Source organism: Aptenodytes forsteri, unplaced genomic scaffold (genome assembly GCF_000699145.1).
Source record: "Aptenodytes forsteri isolate BGI_AS27 unplaced genomic scaffold, ASM69914v1 Scaffold241, whole genome shotgun sequence".
NCBI lineage: Eukaryota > Metazoa > Chordata > Aves > Sphenisciformes > Spheniscidae > Aptenodytes > Aptenodytes forsteri.
In genome coordinates this window covers 4898918-4915009 of record NW_008795252.1, presented here as the reverse complement: position 1 = coordinate 4915009, position 16092 = coordinate 4898918, and the positions used below count along the sequence as shown (strand labels likewise).

The window sequence follows — 16092 nt, the reverse complement described above, 5'->3', positions numbered from 1 at the left end:
CAAAATTCCTTGATTTTAAGAGCATAAAGTACGGATGTAAGAGTGAGAGAAGTTAACACCAACACAGTGAAATACCTGTACTGGAGGAAAGTGTATCACTGTTATGCCTCAACCCTTCTCAAATCCCTTTACAAGCAAAAGTCCTAGTGACTGATTCCCAGTTCCTGGGACTGTACCAATGCATAGATTCTCTTCCGTTGCTCCTCAGCTCATATCTGTGTTGTGCCTACCCATGGCTTTCTTGAAACTTGTTCCTCTCCTCATTTCACCTAATCACATCTGCCTCATGATTTTAATGATGAACTCTCCCATGATCCTTGCATCCTTCAGAACTGCCTCACACCTGTTTTTTACCTTTTACCCTGTCATTATTCCTGCTTTTTCCATTCTGCCTTACCTTCAACCTTAGGACAGGTGTAGTAACAAGAAAATTACAAAGAAACACATCTGTGAGTCCCAATTCACTTTTTCCTGATTCCTCCAGCGTAAAGATTCCTATTGCAATGCCAACTTTATACCAAGCCAATTGGTATAGCTATACCAATACAGAGGAGTGTTCTGCTAGTGTAAATTGGTATAGCTATACCCTCCTCTGTAGTTACAATTTTGTACCACAGATGTATAAAAACTATCTTTTGCCAGTATAACTATTCCACGTCATCATGCTTCCAGGCAAAACAAGCTACACCAACAGAAGTTGAATTTTGTGGTTATAAGTACATTTACACTAGTGGTTTGTGTTAGCTCTGCTGTGTCAGGCAGATACTATACATCATCAAATCCTTTATTGACATAGCAATGCTGCCTGAAACATCACAGTCAGAAGTACTGGCCATACAGTTGACTTCATGAGGGGATTTTATTTGCACAAATACAAAGAGAAAAGTTTTGACAGGTATTGTGACACAAGAGACTAGACAAAATGGATTAATGCCTCAATAAAATAATGTGGAAACCTGGTCTAGATGAAAAATGAACTACAAGAAACAGGGGTGTAGCTTTGCCACAGATTGACAGACTACCTTTTAGCCATACCCCAGGCTGTAACACACTATGCAGATCTGCTACTATACCTGTACTATTAAGATAAAATTAATATAGCCCCCTTTGGAGGACAGCATGATTATTAGTAACTGGTTTACAGTGCTCTGAGCTCTGTAAAGGAAACACAAATAGAAATGCCACAACGTTCTTAACTCAACAGTTTTCCCCCTATTTTTTGCTGGAATTACTATGTGGAGAATACAGCTTTGATGAGAATGCCATGACAAAAGACAAAGTGAAAGACAGTCTTTGTCTTTAAGAGCCATGGTAATGAACTGGTCAAAGTGACTTGCCTGTGGTCCCACAATGTATCAGAAGCAGAAAAAGGGAAAAATCCCTCAGTCTCTTGAGAATCCCTCACCACTAGATGATTTTGCTTCCCCACAGCAAGGTTCTCTGATGTACTATAAGATCCAAATCCTAATGCAGTTCAATCAGACTTTTTTTTGAAAAAGGACTCAGCTGAGCTACGTCTCTGAATGAGAAACTTAATCTGCAGCGACAAGAGAAAATGAAGTTTACTTTTTACAAAGAACATATTAATCCAAAAGATGCTTGCTTCTTATGATCCCAATCTGCATGAATACAACACTGCCCAGTGTATAATTAATAGCTTAAAACTTCACTTTGAGTGAAAACCAATTCTTATTTAGATCTCAATTCTCAGAGAACAGAATTAGTAAGGCAAAAAAATGTCATCTATAAGGTCACAGGCAAGCATGTGAGCATAAGTGATAAGCATTTAGACTTTTCTATTCCATGCCCCTGCTCACTATGTTGGCTGAACTGCAAAGCAGTAAGGTAACTGTGTAAATAACACTATGGTGGAGCGTGGATGGAATTAAAAATACATATGAAAAGATCCTTTAAAAAATCCGATGCCTTAAAAAAAAGGCATGTTTAGAAATAAAGCTTATAAGTATCCTTGGACTACATTCCTTTGCTGGGTCTGCATTCCTGCAACCTCTTGCTAACAGACAGATCAATTAAAAAAAAATTAAAAAAAAAAAAAAGCACCCCATATTCTTATATACAGTCATGTGCTTTGTTTTATTAGGCATTTCAGGATGCTCTGAGCTTGTGGCCTGTAGCTCTAAAGGCAAAAAAGTCTAAATGGAGGATTGATTCATTGCTGTCACATGAGAAGGGTTGGTTTTGGCTTGCTGCTGGCATTGAGAGGTAGGAGTTATTTGACACGAGCTGCTTAACCCAATTTAATTTATTTTTATATATCATCTTTCATGAAGGGCATCATAAAATTATTTTTAGGAGCACCCATTCAAATCTAAGGAAAGACAGGAAACTGTGAGAGCAAGGTTTAAAGGTAGATGTAGAAGGTTTGGATGATGGTAAGATAAAGCAAATAATTTTTAGAAACAGCAGACGGCCCTCCAAGAAATAAAAGATGATCATGAACAGGACAAGTGTAAGGGACTGGAAAGCACGCCCACAGCTGGGAAACCCAGAGAAGGAGGGTCTATAGATATGAAAATCAGAAACATCTGTGAATAGTGGTAAAATTTGATGACACAGATAGGGTTTTATTCCTCTCTTCTTTCAAGGAGTCTGTCTTTCAGACAGGGTTCTGCCTCCAGATGCGCTTACACTGAACATCTAAAAAAGGAACTGCAGCAAATCAACTAGGCAAGTAACTAACGTACACCTCACAGTGACAGAAGGGGCAGGGACAAGGTGGCAATGAATCTTGATAGCTTCCACAGGTGCTGTAAGAAAATCTTGTGGGAAAAGGAAGCATAGGAAGAAAAAGAAAGCCTGCAGGTTGAGGCAAGGCCAGGACTTCTGATCAGTAAACAAAATGAACTTAAAGACCAGAAACCAAATGAGATTCCAAATCAGAATTTCACAGATGGCTCTATTAGTTATGGACTGACCTGTAGCCTATACGCAGCCTTCTGATTTTGTTAAAATTTGGATATTTGAAATCTGATATTCTACTTGTGAGTCAGATAAGATGTGAGCTCAGGGATATCTCCTTAGGAAGGTAATAATGGATGATGAAATCTTGTGGTGCTGAGTATAATGGTCATTAGCACAGAAGTATTTTTTTCCCCATCTCATTCAAAGCTAAATGGATTCCAGAAATCATCAAGTCTTTCAGGTGCTTCTGCAGGAGGCAGGGTGAAGTGCTCATTAATACAGTCCTATATAACAGTAAATGAGGGCTTTTGACAGATCTTCACAATGTTGTCTTGTTCGCTAAACCACTCTGGTCTGAGAACAATTCATCATGTCACCGTTTTAGCTTCGCTTTAGTTTTTTCTGGATTACAATAAAGCAGGAGCAGCACAGTATTTATTCCCTTTGCTGTCTCATAACTTGGGGAACTTCTACTGGAATTCATCCCTGAACAATTTCCAAATACTCTTCTGGGGAAGAACTCTGCACAAGTACATCAAATCACTCTGTTAGCAACATTGCGAGGAAAGCAATTTGCGCTAAAAGATAGCCCAAACATAGGTAAAATTTCACCCTGAGGCAACTCCGCAGACCATGTTAAGCTACCCGAGGGATCATTATGGTCTGGGGTTTCAAATTTCAGATACAGGACTCTGACGAGAAGGCAGAAGAAAGGGAGCTGAAAGCATGGCATAGTATAGAATTACAAGCTGCTGAGGCCATAAGTGCAGCTCAGTGCTTTCTGCATGACAGTGAAGGAGCAAAGCAAAAAAAGCTGAGAACATTTTTGACCTTGTTTCACTGCTAATGAGACGTGCAGAGATTCTGCAAGTGCAGGAATTTAAACAGTCCACTATTGATGCGTTCTTCCCAACAGTGAAAATAAAACTGTTTAGAACATACTGTACACTGTACTGAAATGCACTGAGCTCACCCTCAATACAATGACTCATTATTTCCATTTTCTTTAGCAATTAGTTTGAAATGAGAAGAGAGACTTGAAAACAAAAAAAAAGCCCTGGCCTTCTTATGTAATTAACAGATTTATGTATGACCTGATTCTCTGCTCAGCAGTTCCAGCGTTGTAACGCTTTGCACAGTGCTCTGCTGTACCAGCTCCTGCTTTACGGAGATTTGAACAAGAGTTAGCTCAGAAATGCCGAAGTCTTCATCTTTAGTTGCAAAGCATAATTCACCATAAACATGTGAACATTTGACCTGTGTACCTGTGTAAGAGTAGAAGCATCCAAGCTGGCTATAAACCAAAGCTGATTTACAGTGTGACACTTGCTGTCACAACTGCATTACTTTCATTAATCAAGCTGACTTGCTTTGGGCTAGTTCAGGTAATCTTTACGCTATACTGCAAATTTGACTGCTGCTAAAAATTTCCTTTTCAATTATAGATGTATACTATTTTATCTAACACTTTTTACGTTTCTAACAGATGAGCTGTGATTCCTGCAGTGCCAGCTTAACATGTTACCACAGAGAACTGCCAGCTTCTCCCCTTCTGCTGAAAGTCACCATCTCTACAGCACAGCTGACAAGAGCCTGCACTTCAGCTGCTTCAACACAAAATCTGCTCACTTTCGCTGACAGCTGAATTTAATCTGCCAGAGGGCAAGAAACAACTAGCTGAGTCCAGTAATGCTTTCAACAACCACAAGAGTTTACTTGAATGAATGTGAATCAGAGCATTTACTTCCTTACTTTTAGACTACATACATTCAGAAAGACCTGTTTGTATGTATAACATGTTTTTCTTCAACTTGCAGTCAGCACCAAAGCGCTGACTTCATTTCTTTACTACTGTTACAACTAGATACAAAGAAAAGTCACCTGCTATGCAGCTGTATAATACCGTTTCTCCTCTCTTTGGTGATTTCCCCCTTTGAGGATACACATATCCCCTCATGCTTATAAGACTCCTATGAGATATTGGAAGCAGCATCATCTTTGTATTACAGATGAGAAAGACCACAGACTCATAGAATCATTAAGGTTGGAAAAGACCTCTAAGATCATCAAGTCCAACCGTCAACCCAACCCCACCATGACCACTAAACCATGTCCCTAAGCGCCTCATCTACACGTCTTTTCAATACCTCCAGGGATGGGGACTCAACCACTTCCCTGGGCAGCCTGTTCCAATGTTTAACCACTCTTTCAGTAAAGGCATTTTTCCTCATGTCCAATCTAAACCTCCCCTGGCACAACTTGAGGCCATTTCCTCTCGTCCTATCGCTTGTTACTTGGGAGAAGAGACCGACACCCATCTCGCTACAACCTCCTTTCAGGTAGTTGTAGAGCGCGATGAGGTCTCCCCTCAGCCTCCTCTTCTCCAGGCTAAACAACCCCAGTTCCCTCAGCCGCTCCTCAGAAGACTTGTTCTCCAGACCCTTCACCAGCTTTGTTGCCCTTCTCTGGACACGCTCCAGCACCTCAATGTCTTTCTTGTAGTGAGGGACCCAAAACTGAACACAGTATTTGAGGTGCGGCCTCACCAGTGCCGAGTACAGGGGGACGATCACTTCCCTACTCCTGCTGGCCACACTATTTCTGATACAGGCCAGGATGCCATTGGCCTTCTTGGCCGCCTGGGCACACTGCCGGCTCATGTTCAGCCGGCTGTCGACCAACACCCCCAGAAGGACAACAGAGTGAAACAAATTATTCAAGGCTGCACAAAGCTTATATAAAGGAGCCAGGATCTGAATCCTTGCACTAGAGCACACCATCATCTCTGTAGAACATAAGTACCGTGTGTTCCGGGAGTTTCAGAAACTATACATTAAGGGTTTGGAACATAATCTAACTCTCCCTATGGTTCTGTTTACATGGCACATGAGCAGAGTGCATTAAATGCACAGCTTATATTACACAATACATACTCAGTACTGTCTCTTAATGAGATACTTACTTTTGTAAGAATTCATCAGACCCGCAAACACTTAGAAGGCATTCCTCCTGGTCTGGGTATCGATTTGTGCAACGGAGGATCTCTACAATTAAGTCACGAGTAATACAGCCAGCTGTAAATAAAGATAGCAAGAAAAATTAATAGTAGCTTGCTAGAGAATTCCAGGCTAGATACTCGAGCAAAGAAAAGAATTACAAAGAAATTCTTGTTAACTACTGCTGCAGACTAGCTCCATCAAGAGGAATTAGATCAAGCCACACCTGATTTTTTTTTTTTTTTAATTTTGCTTCAAATACTCTACAAGCCACAGAATCTATGTCAATTTAAAGGAAATTAGCAATTTGTTAGGTAGCTCGAATGAAGAGCCGAGCAACTTTCCCAAGCAGAAGAGACAAATGGCAATTTTATTTTTTTTCCATTTTCCTGATGAATATCTTGGTACATTTCCCATGTGCGAACATGGCCTGATGCAAAAGTTGACCCTGTTGCCACTCATGACTCTGTTGCTGCTCACGACACAAGGCAGCTCCAGAATTTTACTTGCTATTGTTTCTGCTGTGCATACCTTTTTAGCCATAACCAAGAAGTAAATTAATGCTCATATACATTTTATATATATGTATTATATTATAATATTATGTGTACAGCGACATTATAATATTATATATTATATAATATTAAATATAATGCATATAAATTAAGAAGTTCTATGTCAGTTTGCACAATCTGCTGGTCAGAAATATTCTAGCATTTTGAGAATTTTCTCTAGTGCTACTTCAGCTTTTAAAGCCATTTCCCAACCCCGCCAATACACCTCCTCTCTGTCCATTTTGGAAGAACTGATCAAAAAATGGGAAAGAATAGCTGCATAATCTGGCAGTCAAATTGCATGCATGTCTGATAAGCTTGGTATTTACAGGCATGCAGGGCATACTCCACCAGCACTGATGCTTCAAGTCTGAGATACTTCTCTTTAGCGGAAAAATATCTGACTCTCTAGAGAAAAGTTTTCATATAACGTACTGAGATGGTTTTACAACGCAAAATAAAGTCTGGACTTCCTCCGTAATTCTCAGGCAATCTCATTGTCTGTAACTGATAACAGAAAAGCCAAAGTAGATTTTTCTTTCAGTTTTTTATTCATGGTATTTCTTTATTGCTTCAAAATTAGCATCCGTTAAGAGCTCTTACTACAAGTTTTAAGTGAACTTTTTGATATAAAAAATGGAAACTACCTACAGTTAAATACAAATCCCCAGAAACTAAACATGTAACCCAGACTTGTGTGTTGACTAATTTACACTGCTCCAGGTTCAGACAACTGGTTCAAACTGAGCCTAACCAACCAGTTTCACTGGATGTAATGGTGTTCTGAACTACTCAGTTGCCCAGAGCAGCCAATTCATACTGGCAAATCTGGTCCAGAGCTGCTACGCTATTATTTTAGAACAAACCTAGAAATGTAAACTTGTTTTTGCAGGGAAGTTTAAGGGCCTGCGATACTGAAAAAAAACTTCAGAGGACAGCTGATGTTTTTTAGGGTGAGGGCTGTGACAAAAACAAAGCTGAAATAAAAGAGTTGATTACTATAGATAGCTTGGGGTTTGTTTTGGTTTGGTTTTCCCCAGGGAAGACCAAATGTGTCAATAGATTCAAAAATTCCTTCTGAAAATGTTCGTTTCTTTGCAAAGCCATTTTTCTTTTCCTCAGAAAGCCACATGATTTTCTACCAGTCATACTAGTTTTAAAAGTCTAGCCCTTTGACAACTCGCTATTTTAAGCAACTCCTCATAGCTGGTTTGACATGTAAAATGCAGTGCTTACTTGCTAAATTTATGTACACCAGAAAAAGGAGAATGGTACAGAATCTTGAATTAAAATTGTAACATGCACTTTTTCAGGTCACTCAGAAAAAAACCTGAAACTTGCTAGTATCGTTCATTTGCACTCCACAGATCCATTTTCCTTTCCTTGCTCTGCAAATGTTTTTGCATGACTGAACAATTCTTTATGCTCTTTATGTTAGATGGGGCAAAAAAGTGTACTCCCTCCCTGCCTCCCCTCTTTGAATGTATCATATAGTTTACTTAGCCTGTAAGCAAGTTTAGGATAGGGACTGTTTCTCATATCCCCTTCAGTTTTAGCTGGGCCTCCTAAAGCATTTTTGTAAATAAAGTTACACAGACCAAAAATCAAACAATCTGTAAGGTAAACAACGCTATATGATAAAAATATTTGTCAGTAGTTCAGACTTCTGCACTACAGGGAGCCCTCACTTAGCTGACAGAAGTGCTGGAAATACTACCTTCTGGTCCAAGTGTCCAGAGATCTTCGGTCCTTTGTTTCATGGAATCCACAAAATATTGATTCAAGATGATTCAACCTACTACTTTGCCAGGCTTTCCAATAAATATATAGATGCTCCCAATACAAGTAACCAAACTTGTATGAATAAATGTGGAAGTCTTGGCTACTGTATTTATGAAGATACATTTTTTAATATATGTTGACTGATATTCTGTAGAGCTTTGGATTTTCAGCTTTCAAACTGTCAAACAAACTAATACTTAGCCTGTTACAGCCAAATAATTCCTTGACAACTGAAGAAAAGATTCATAAAAAAGTCTATCACTTAATGAAGCAGCACAGGAAGAGAGGGAGAAAAAAATATTTTAAATGTATTTTATTTTTGCTTATGTGACTTAAGTAAAAATTACCAGAGCTGGAATCAAATATTCCCCCATTCACCACAGATACAGGATGCATTGGAGCACTGGCAGCTTCCCACAGTCACTAGTGACAGAATAATTCAGGTTGGGAAGGATCTCAGTAGGTCCATTTAAGTCCAGCCTCCTCCCCAAAGGAGGGTCAACACTGAATTCAGACCAGCTTGTTCAGGGTTTTGTCTTGTAAAATCTTAAAAGCCTCCAAGGATGGAGACTTCACAACCTCCGCGGGCAAACTGTTCCAATTCTTAATTATTCTTCTTTTCCTTATATCCAGTTGGAATTTCTCCTGTTTCACTTATGACCAACATGTACTTTCCCTGACCTGTACATAACCTTGGGTGCAGAGGAGTCTTAGCAACCGCAGACTCTTAAGTCTTGGATTCAGAAACAGAGTCAAGGCTGTGAAAAGTTCCACAACCATATGGGGATTACCCCTACACTTTAAATTAGGCACAAGCTTAAATTCCTTCTGAATCAAAGTCTGAATGTTGGCCCATTTTGAGACTGCCAGAATTGGTCCCAAGTGTAACTAAAAAAAAGTAGAGATCTACACATCAGCAAAGTTTAATATTTAATGTGATTTTAATTTTACAGCAAATATGCTAAACATGTTTGACAAAGTATGCACTCAAGACCCACGTAAGGCTTGCTCTCCAAGTATCTTTCCAGATAACAAATGCATTTTGTCATCTCCATGGAACTGAATTGTGGAAGGATATGGACACCTCAATCACTTACCGCGTTGCGTAAGAAGCAAAGGATATGGTGAAGAATCTGTCCAAACGCTGATCCTGAACTTTGATTTACCAAGGATATGGTCTGGGAACCTTGTTGCAACACTCCAGATTTTCCCGGTGTTTGTCTTCAAGTCAAAAGCAGGATAGGCATTTCTTATTCTGAAAAGGACACGTGATGAAATTATGTCTAAATAGGTATGCATTTCAGCTCTCTTATAAGAACAAAAAAAATTCTACAACATACCTATAATAATAGTACATAGAGAGCTGCTAGGAATAAAATTTTGTGCAAACAGAGGGAAAAACAGTAGCAATTCAAACTTTGTTTTCATGCATTACTGAGATAACTACATATCAGATAGCGTACATATAACTGTCTTTTACTTAATAGCAAAACCATCAGTAAAATCTTCATGAACTTCACAGAATCACTGCTGAGCTTGACCTCAGTGAAGCCAAAAGGAATTTAAACACGGACTTCAGTGTACACTGAGCACAGTAGAAATGACGGTGCTCAAATATGTACTTAAATAACATAAAACTAACCAAGAGCACATGCACAGACATCTGCGATTAGGACAGCTAGTCAAGATGAATACAGAAACATGCTTTCTATGCAAAATCTTAAGAAGTCCCTATTTTCAGTGTTCTAGAATCCAATCTGAAATCCTCATTACTAAAACCCTGGGTATTTATGTAAATGTCTGTAGAGAGCAATAACTGTTACAGTCATTAAGTCCCTCTGATATATCATTACCTATAAAATATATTGCCCCTCCTCCTTCCAATTACCGAAGACTTGCAGAAACTAATTCCTCCTGAGGTACCATTTCCTAATGAACACTGGTCACAGGTATTATGTCTGTCAGCTGAGATTAAACTTGCTTTTTAAGCAAATACACTTTGCAGCTGCAGGTAAGGGTACATATTGTACCAGCTGAAGCTTTACATTTCACTAATTGGCCTGAAAATTTTAGTAACTAAACTCAAACATCCTGTACTAAGCATACTGCATTCTTTTTTGTTAGTTCAAGAAGCATTTTGTAGCTTCTGATTTGGCAGCACTTTATACAGTCTCCGATTACAATGTATTTTGAGCCATAGTTCTCTCACATGAAGTTCTTCATTACTATGTTACCTCCTGCCTCAGGGCTGCTGCCCAAGTCTCTTAAACAACAATATGAACTACTCTTTTATGCCATGTATTTCTATAGCATGAGAAAGAGAAAAAGCCTAAGCTTCCAAAGTTAGTAATCCAATGAAGCAGCCCATTTCTTACAATGAAAAGCCAGGGGCCATGATGTTTCAGTGGGGTAGGAGAAAATAAGGCTTGACAATACCTCCAGTACGAGACAGATTTATACTCATAGCAAAAAAAAAAATCATTATACTACAGAGGCTGTTTTGGTGACCTATGTAGTTGATGTCAGTCTATTTTCTTTGCGAACAACATACACATCAAGCTTTCCCCTATCACCAAATTCACTCTTGTAACCTGTTTCTATAAGAAGGCCAAGGACTGCGTAAGACTGAAAACTTCACTACCCTTTCTCCAGCATCAAATTAATGGGCTACGTACATACACAGGGCGTGAAATCACCTCCCCAACTTACTGGCAGTCATTTCAAAACTACGTGAACCTCATCTCCTTCTCTACCTCCACACTATTTATATTTTATGATAATGTAGGGACAGAAATTTGCTTTTTATGCTTTTCAGATAAAAATGCATTCAGTTCCAGAAAGTGTTGCTCATTTATGGCCGTCTGTTGTTTTCAGGTGATTAAAGGGCTTCTGGCCTGAGCAGGTGGGCAAAACATGCCCACCTCAAAATTTTGAAAGGTTAGGTCTTCCAAGGCATAACTGAAGTACTACACAAGTTTTACATGAAGAAAATCTTGTGCTACTTGCTTTCTGTGCTGCAACAATTCAGCGTATGCAGAAAGTACTAACATTTATAGGGATTTGCTATTTCACAGCATTTCATAATGCGATGTATTTCTCTGCAGTGCAGAGCACATTCTTGAAAGTCAGTAGGAGGTGGAGGAACTCTGCATTTTGCAGCATTGATCCCTGAGACTATCAGCTTGGCATCTTCTGGTATCAAACTCGCTTTAGGATGTATTCTGAAGCCACCCATGGATGAACGTTCACTATAGCTATATCCATAATTGTAGAAGTAACCCAATAAATGGATTTTGAAAACTGCTTTACAGTTGTGTACAATGAGATGTTTCAATTATAGATTACTACCTGTACAAATATTACCTAGAGAAAAACATGATGGGTTTCTATTTGAGCTGCATGCTGGAGGTGCAAGTCTGCATGACAGAGTTTGAATTATACATCTTGCCTCTGATGCATAAAACTGCCAGTTATTGAGATTCTTTGGGGACTGGAAGGATGCTTATTTGGCAAGACTGAATATGTTAGTTATTTGCAAATTTATGGCATTTTTTTTTCTTTTGTTTGCTGTGACATTTTGTCCTAAGAATGTTTTCCCTTTTATTTGATAGAAGAAAAGCAAAGGCGGTTCTTCTTTTCTTTTTAAGAGTATTTGCTAGTGATGCACACTAAACAAGTTACTGCAAAACAGGAATGGCTTAATTCTATTAATCTTTTTAGCCCTGTAAATAAATTCATTTATTCACAAAAAAAAAAAAAAAAAAAAAAACAATAGAAAGCTTTTCCTATAATTAGAGTGTAAAGTTAAATGTAGAATGTTTGGACATTAAAAAAATCTGAATATCTGAGAGGAAAGCCTGTCATGTGGAATGTGCCTTCATGCATCTGATGTTAGTAGAATTGGGTTGGGGTTCAGACTGATGAACTGTGGAAAAAAAGAAAACTGAGACGCATGTGAATGAGTATGTTTTGAAGCTGACCATCCACCCCGTATGAATATATAATATATTCACTAGTAATTTCAGGGCAACATCAAACTTTTTTTCTTTTAAGAGAAGCAGGCTTGGCTGACCTTGAATACAGTCAATTCATTAAAGTCTAATTAAAAAAAAAAAAGCAGCATCCCATTTTCCGACGACTTTTCTGGGTGAAAGAGCATGCATTTGTGCTAATAACTTGATAGTGTTATCAATGAATATCTACAAAGGAAAATGAATCTGCACAGATGGTCTAAAAACTTGTATTTCTTAGTGCTCTTGGATTTCAGCACAATTTCTTTTTCCGAAGAAGATTAAGAAAGTAAAAATGTTCTATCCCATTAAGCCACACTATTAACTGTAACGGTAAACAATAATTAAAACGAGTTTTTGTTGCTTGCTAAGTCTCACTTTTCATCATGACAGCATGTAGTAATTCTGTTCTCGGCCAGTCAGTTCCTCCAATTCTTTTTTCCTGCTCCGAGCTACACAGGCACTAACATTGTCCAAGACAACGGCATAAAATGGATCTTAAGTTTCACACACTATAAACCATCAACACTGAAGAGGTAAATGTACTTATCACTCATAAAGGGGACAGCTGAGGGAGAAAATATTTTTGGAATTAACATTCCTTTGTGGATTTTAATCTTTAAACCAAAATTAGGAGCATTTCCATATTTAAGTAGATATTGGAATTATGGCACTGTTCAGGAATGCAGAGGTAACCAATCCAATGAAAAGAAATAAGTGAAATGTCATAGTTGGCTGAATAAAGTTTTTTTTCATTACTTACTTCTCCACTGCATTGCAAAAAGCAACTGTGTTTTCATTACTTCCTTGATTTGCTTCAACCAGCTGTATAGACCAACCTGTAGCCTAAAAATACCAAAATGACACCAGAAGAAACAGAGCTCAGTTATTTAGATAACAGAAGCAGAAGGAGCATAAGGCTAACCTTGCATTTGGTTCCATGAGAACTAACTTTCATACCTTATCATCATCCCTCCCCTGACTTGATGGAGCTCCAAATAAGCACAAATAACCCCATTTTGACTGCACTCTAAATGCTTTCAGAGAAAAAATGCAAAGTCACAAAGCATCAGCCACCCTGGGTTTAACAATTTTTTTTTCCCCTCCGTGTAGAATATAAGGAATTCCAGACAAAGCTTTCAAAATTCACCTAGTGTAAGAGCACAGATAACTAAATGCAGAAGATGTATGCTTAGTTTACAAAAGGGAGAGGGGACAAAATGAAGCTTATGCTGCAGTGAGTTTTAATCCTTATTTTCTCTCTTTCTGCCCTGGAAGGAAGCTCAGGATCCCTTCAAACTCCATAAACCTGTCAGGTAAGTCCCTAAGACAGATAACAGGAAGCCAGTGTATTCTGTTGAACATGAAAAATCCCCAGATACTTTCTCTAAGCTTGGAGAGCAGAGGTCTGAGCCACTATTTTGGGTGAAAGCACCCGCTTGTCTGTTTGTCATAGTACCCTTCAGTCAGAACATTACCTCCAGGAAAGATCTTAATACTATTATATCTGCAAGGCCATTCTACTGTTGTACAAAGAGACATGTACAAGGCTCAGCTGAGACACCAACTTTTAAACCCATTCAGAAAGAGAAGCAACTAATGACATGTCACAGAAGAGATATGGTGAAAGATGTATTTTATCATTTAATAATAATTTATATACAAGTTATGTAAATTTAAAAAAATTAACAATAAATAACAAACCAAATTTAAGATTTTTTTCCTGGACGAGGAAGGGCAATATGCATGAAAAGATGCAGGCTGTGACATTTTAGTTACAGTTTAAAAGATGGGATGAATATAAAAGATGAAAGATCTGTTGGGAGCTGGCTAGTGGGAAGATCACAATGGCAGAACTGAAAGCTCAGAAATCACAAACCTTTTATAGATACCATCAGTCTTGGGTCTCATTGTATGTAGTATTTTCATTAACCACAACAGCACAAGCATTAGGAGAGTGCTTATGAAATTTAAAGATAATAAGGGGTCATCATCAATACAGGAAAAAATTGAAATGTCTGGTAGAAAAAACAATGGATAACCCTGAGGGTTGAAATAAGAGAGTGAAATTAAATTTAGCAATATAAATTAGTAGTCCATCACCCTTGATTCCAAAGACTGCTGAAAAAGCTCCTTCAAAAGTCACTGAAAACATAGCACCTCCACTGGTTCATTTTCTTCCACCTTGGTGAGACACCTACCTTACAATTTACCTCAGCACACAGTAGTAAGAACTTCTGGTGGAGGTTCACTATTTAGAAATTATGAACTATTTGGTAACAGTAATGGCCTCCCAAAATTATATAGTCATAAAAACCCTACAACACAACCAAAACAACAACAACAACAACGAAAATTCTTGATCACACTTACATCAGGGTAGACAGTTTTATAAAAAGATATATTGACAAGGCTCTAGGAAGTTTGCATCTGGGATGTTGTGTACCCCTACATTCCAGATGGAGGAATTCAAGCCGGAACAAGTTCAGAGAGACATTGCTGTGTTTGTGGGTGAGCTCTACAACCAGGAGCAGGAGCACAGCTTGCAGAGCACAGCAGGCAGATAAAGCTACAGCAGTTGTTGCAGCAGGGGTGCAAAGGGAGCCCAGAACCTGCACTGAAGGCTACACAGTGATGATGGTGACATGCCACATGGTGCAATCTTCATCACGGGGTGCAGAAACTGCCCCTGTGGACAGCAGAGACTTTGACCCACACAGTGCTCCAGAGGAAGGATGCTGCAGACCAGGCTTGTCTGGCTCTGGCTGCAGGGCTTGTCTGGTGTCTCTCCCTGGGGTTGGGGACAGCAGTGGCAGTACTGGTGGGAACTGTGCTCTGGCTGCAGCGCCAAGCTGCTGGTGAAGGAGCTGCAGGAGGAGGTGAGCAGCCAGAAGGAGCAACAGGAGATTGACAGGGACTCTACAGAGCTAAGGACCACCCAAGCCCTGTGCTGCAAAGGAGGGACAACTTAAGACTACCTACAGGAGCAGTGGATGGAGACTCCCACAGGAGGGAAGGCTGGAAACCTGTTGCTTCCAGCAACACAAAAAGGTTCCTTTTCCATCTGCAGTTCTGTCATTACAGAGCAGGTACAGTGCCCTTGAAAAATTGCATGGAAAAAGAGAGAGAGTAGATAAATGAACAGCTAAGAAAACTAGGCCACAGGTGAGAAAAGGTGAGGCTGGGACATGACACTGAATGGGAGTGAAGATTTTAAAAGAGCAAAACCGCATTTGGGAACTGAGGATGGAGGAACAGAGAGGAATTAAGCAAGGAGAAGGCCAAGACTGGGAAAGGATGATTGGCCACAAGAACATGGGTATGGATCCTCAAGTTCATGGCTTGAAGAAGAATGTGATTAAGTAATTACTAAAGGATAGAAAAAAGGAGCTTGACAGACAAAGCTGGAATCCGGACCCTCTCCTGCCGGAGACAGAAGTAACACAGGAGCCCTCTGCCTCTCTGCACCTTTGCTGGCAGCATTTCCTAGTGAATCCTAATGGCAAACATGCATCCTGTGTAGAATCATAGAATCATTAAGGTTGGAAAAGACCTCTAAGATCATCAAGTCCAACCATCGACCCAACACCACCATGCCCACTAAACCATGTCCCTAAGCGCCTCATCTACACGTCCTTTAAATACTTCCAGGGATGGGGACTCCACCACTTCCCTGGGCAGCCTGGTCCAATGTTTAACCACTCTTTCAGGAAAGACATTTTTCCTCACGTCCAATCTAAACCTCCCCTGGCACAACTTGAGGCCATTTCCTCTTGCCCTATCGCTAGTTACTTGGGAGAAGAGACCGACACCCACCTCGCTACAACC

General features: G+C 39.4%; 1 protein-coding gene across 1 annotated transcript in view; it reads right to left on the bottom strand.

The window, feature by feature from the left end:
* PIK3C2G (phosphatidylinositol-4-phosphate 3-kinase catalytic subunit type 2 gamma) overlaps positions 1-16092 on the bottom strand; it is a 219113-nt gene that overhangs the window by 195925 nt on the left and 7096 nt on the right. The window contains exons 2-4 of the mRNA XM_019471996.1: positions 13028-13110; positions 9352-9509; positions 5885-5996 (exon numbers count right to left, since the gene is read on the bottom strand). Of these exons, the coding sequence (XP_019327541.1) occupies positions 5885-5996; positions 9352-9509; positions 13028-13110 (353 nt within the window). The remainder of the gene's footprint in view (positions 1-5884; positions 5997-9351; positions 9510-13027; positions 13111-16092) is intronic.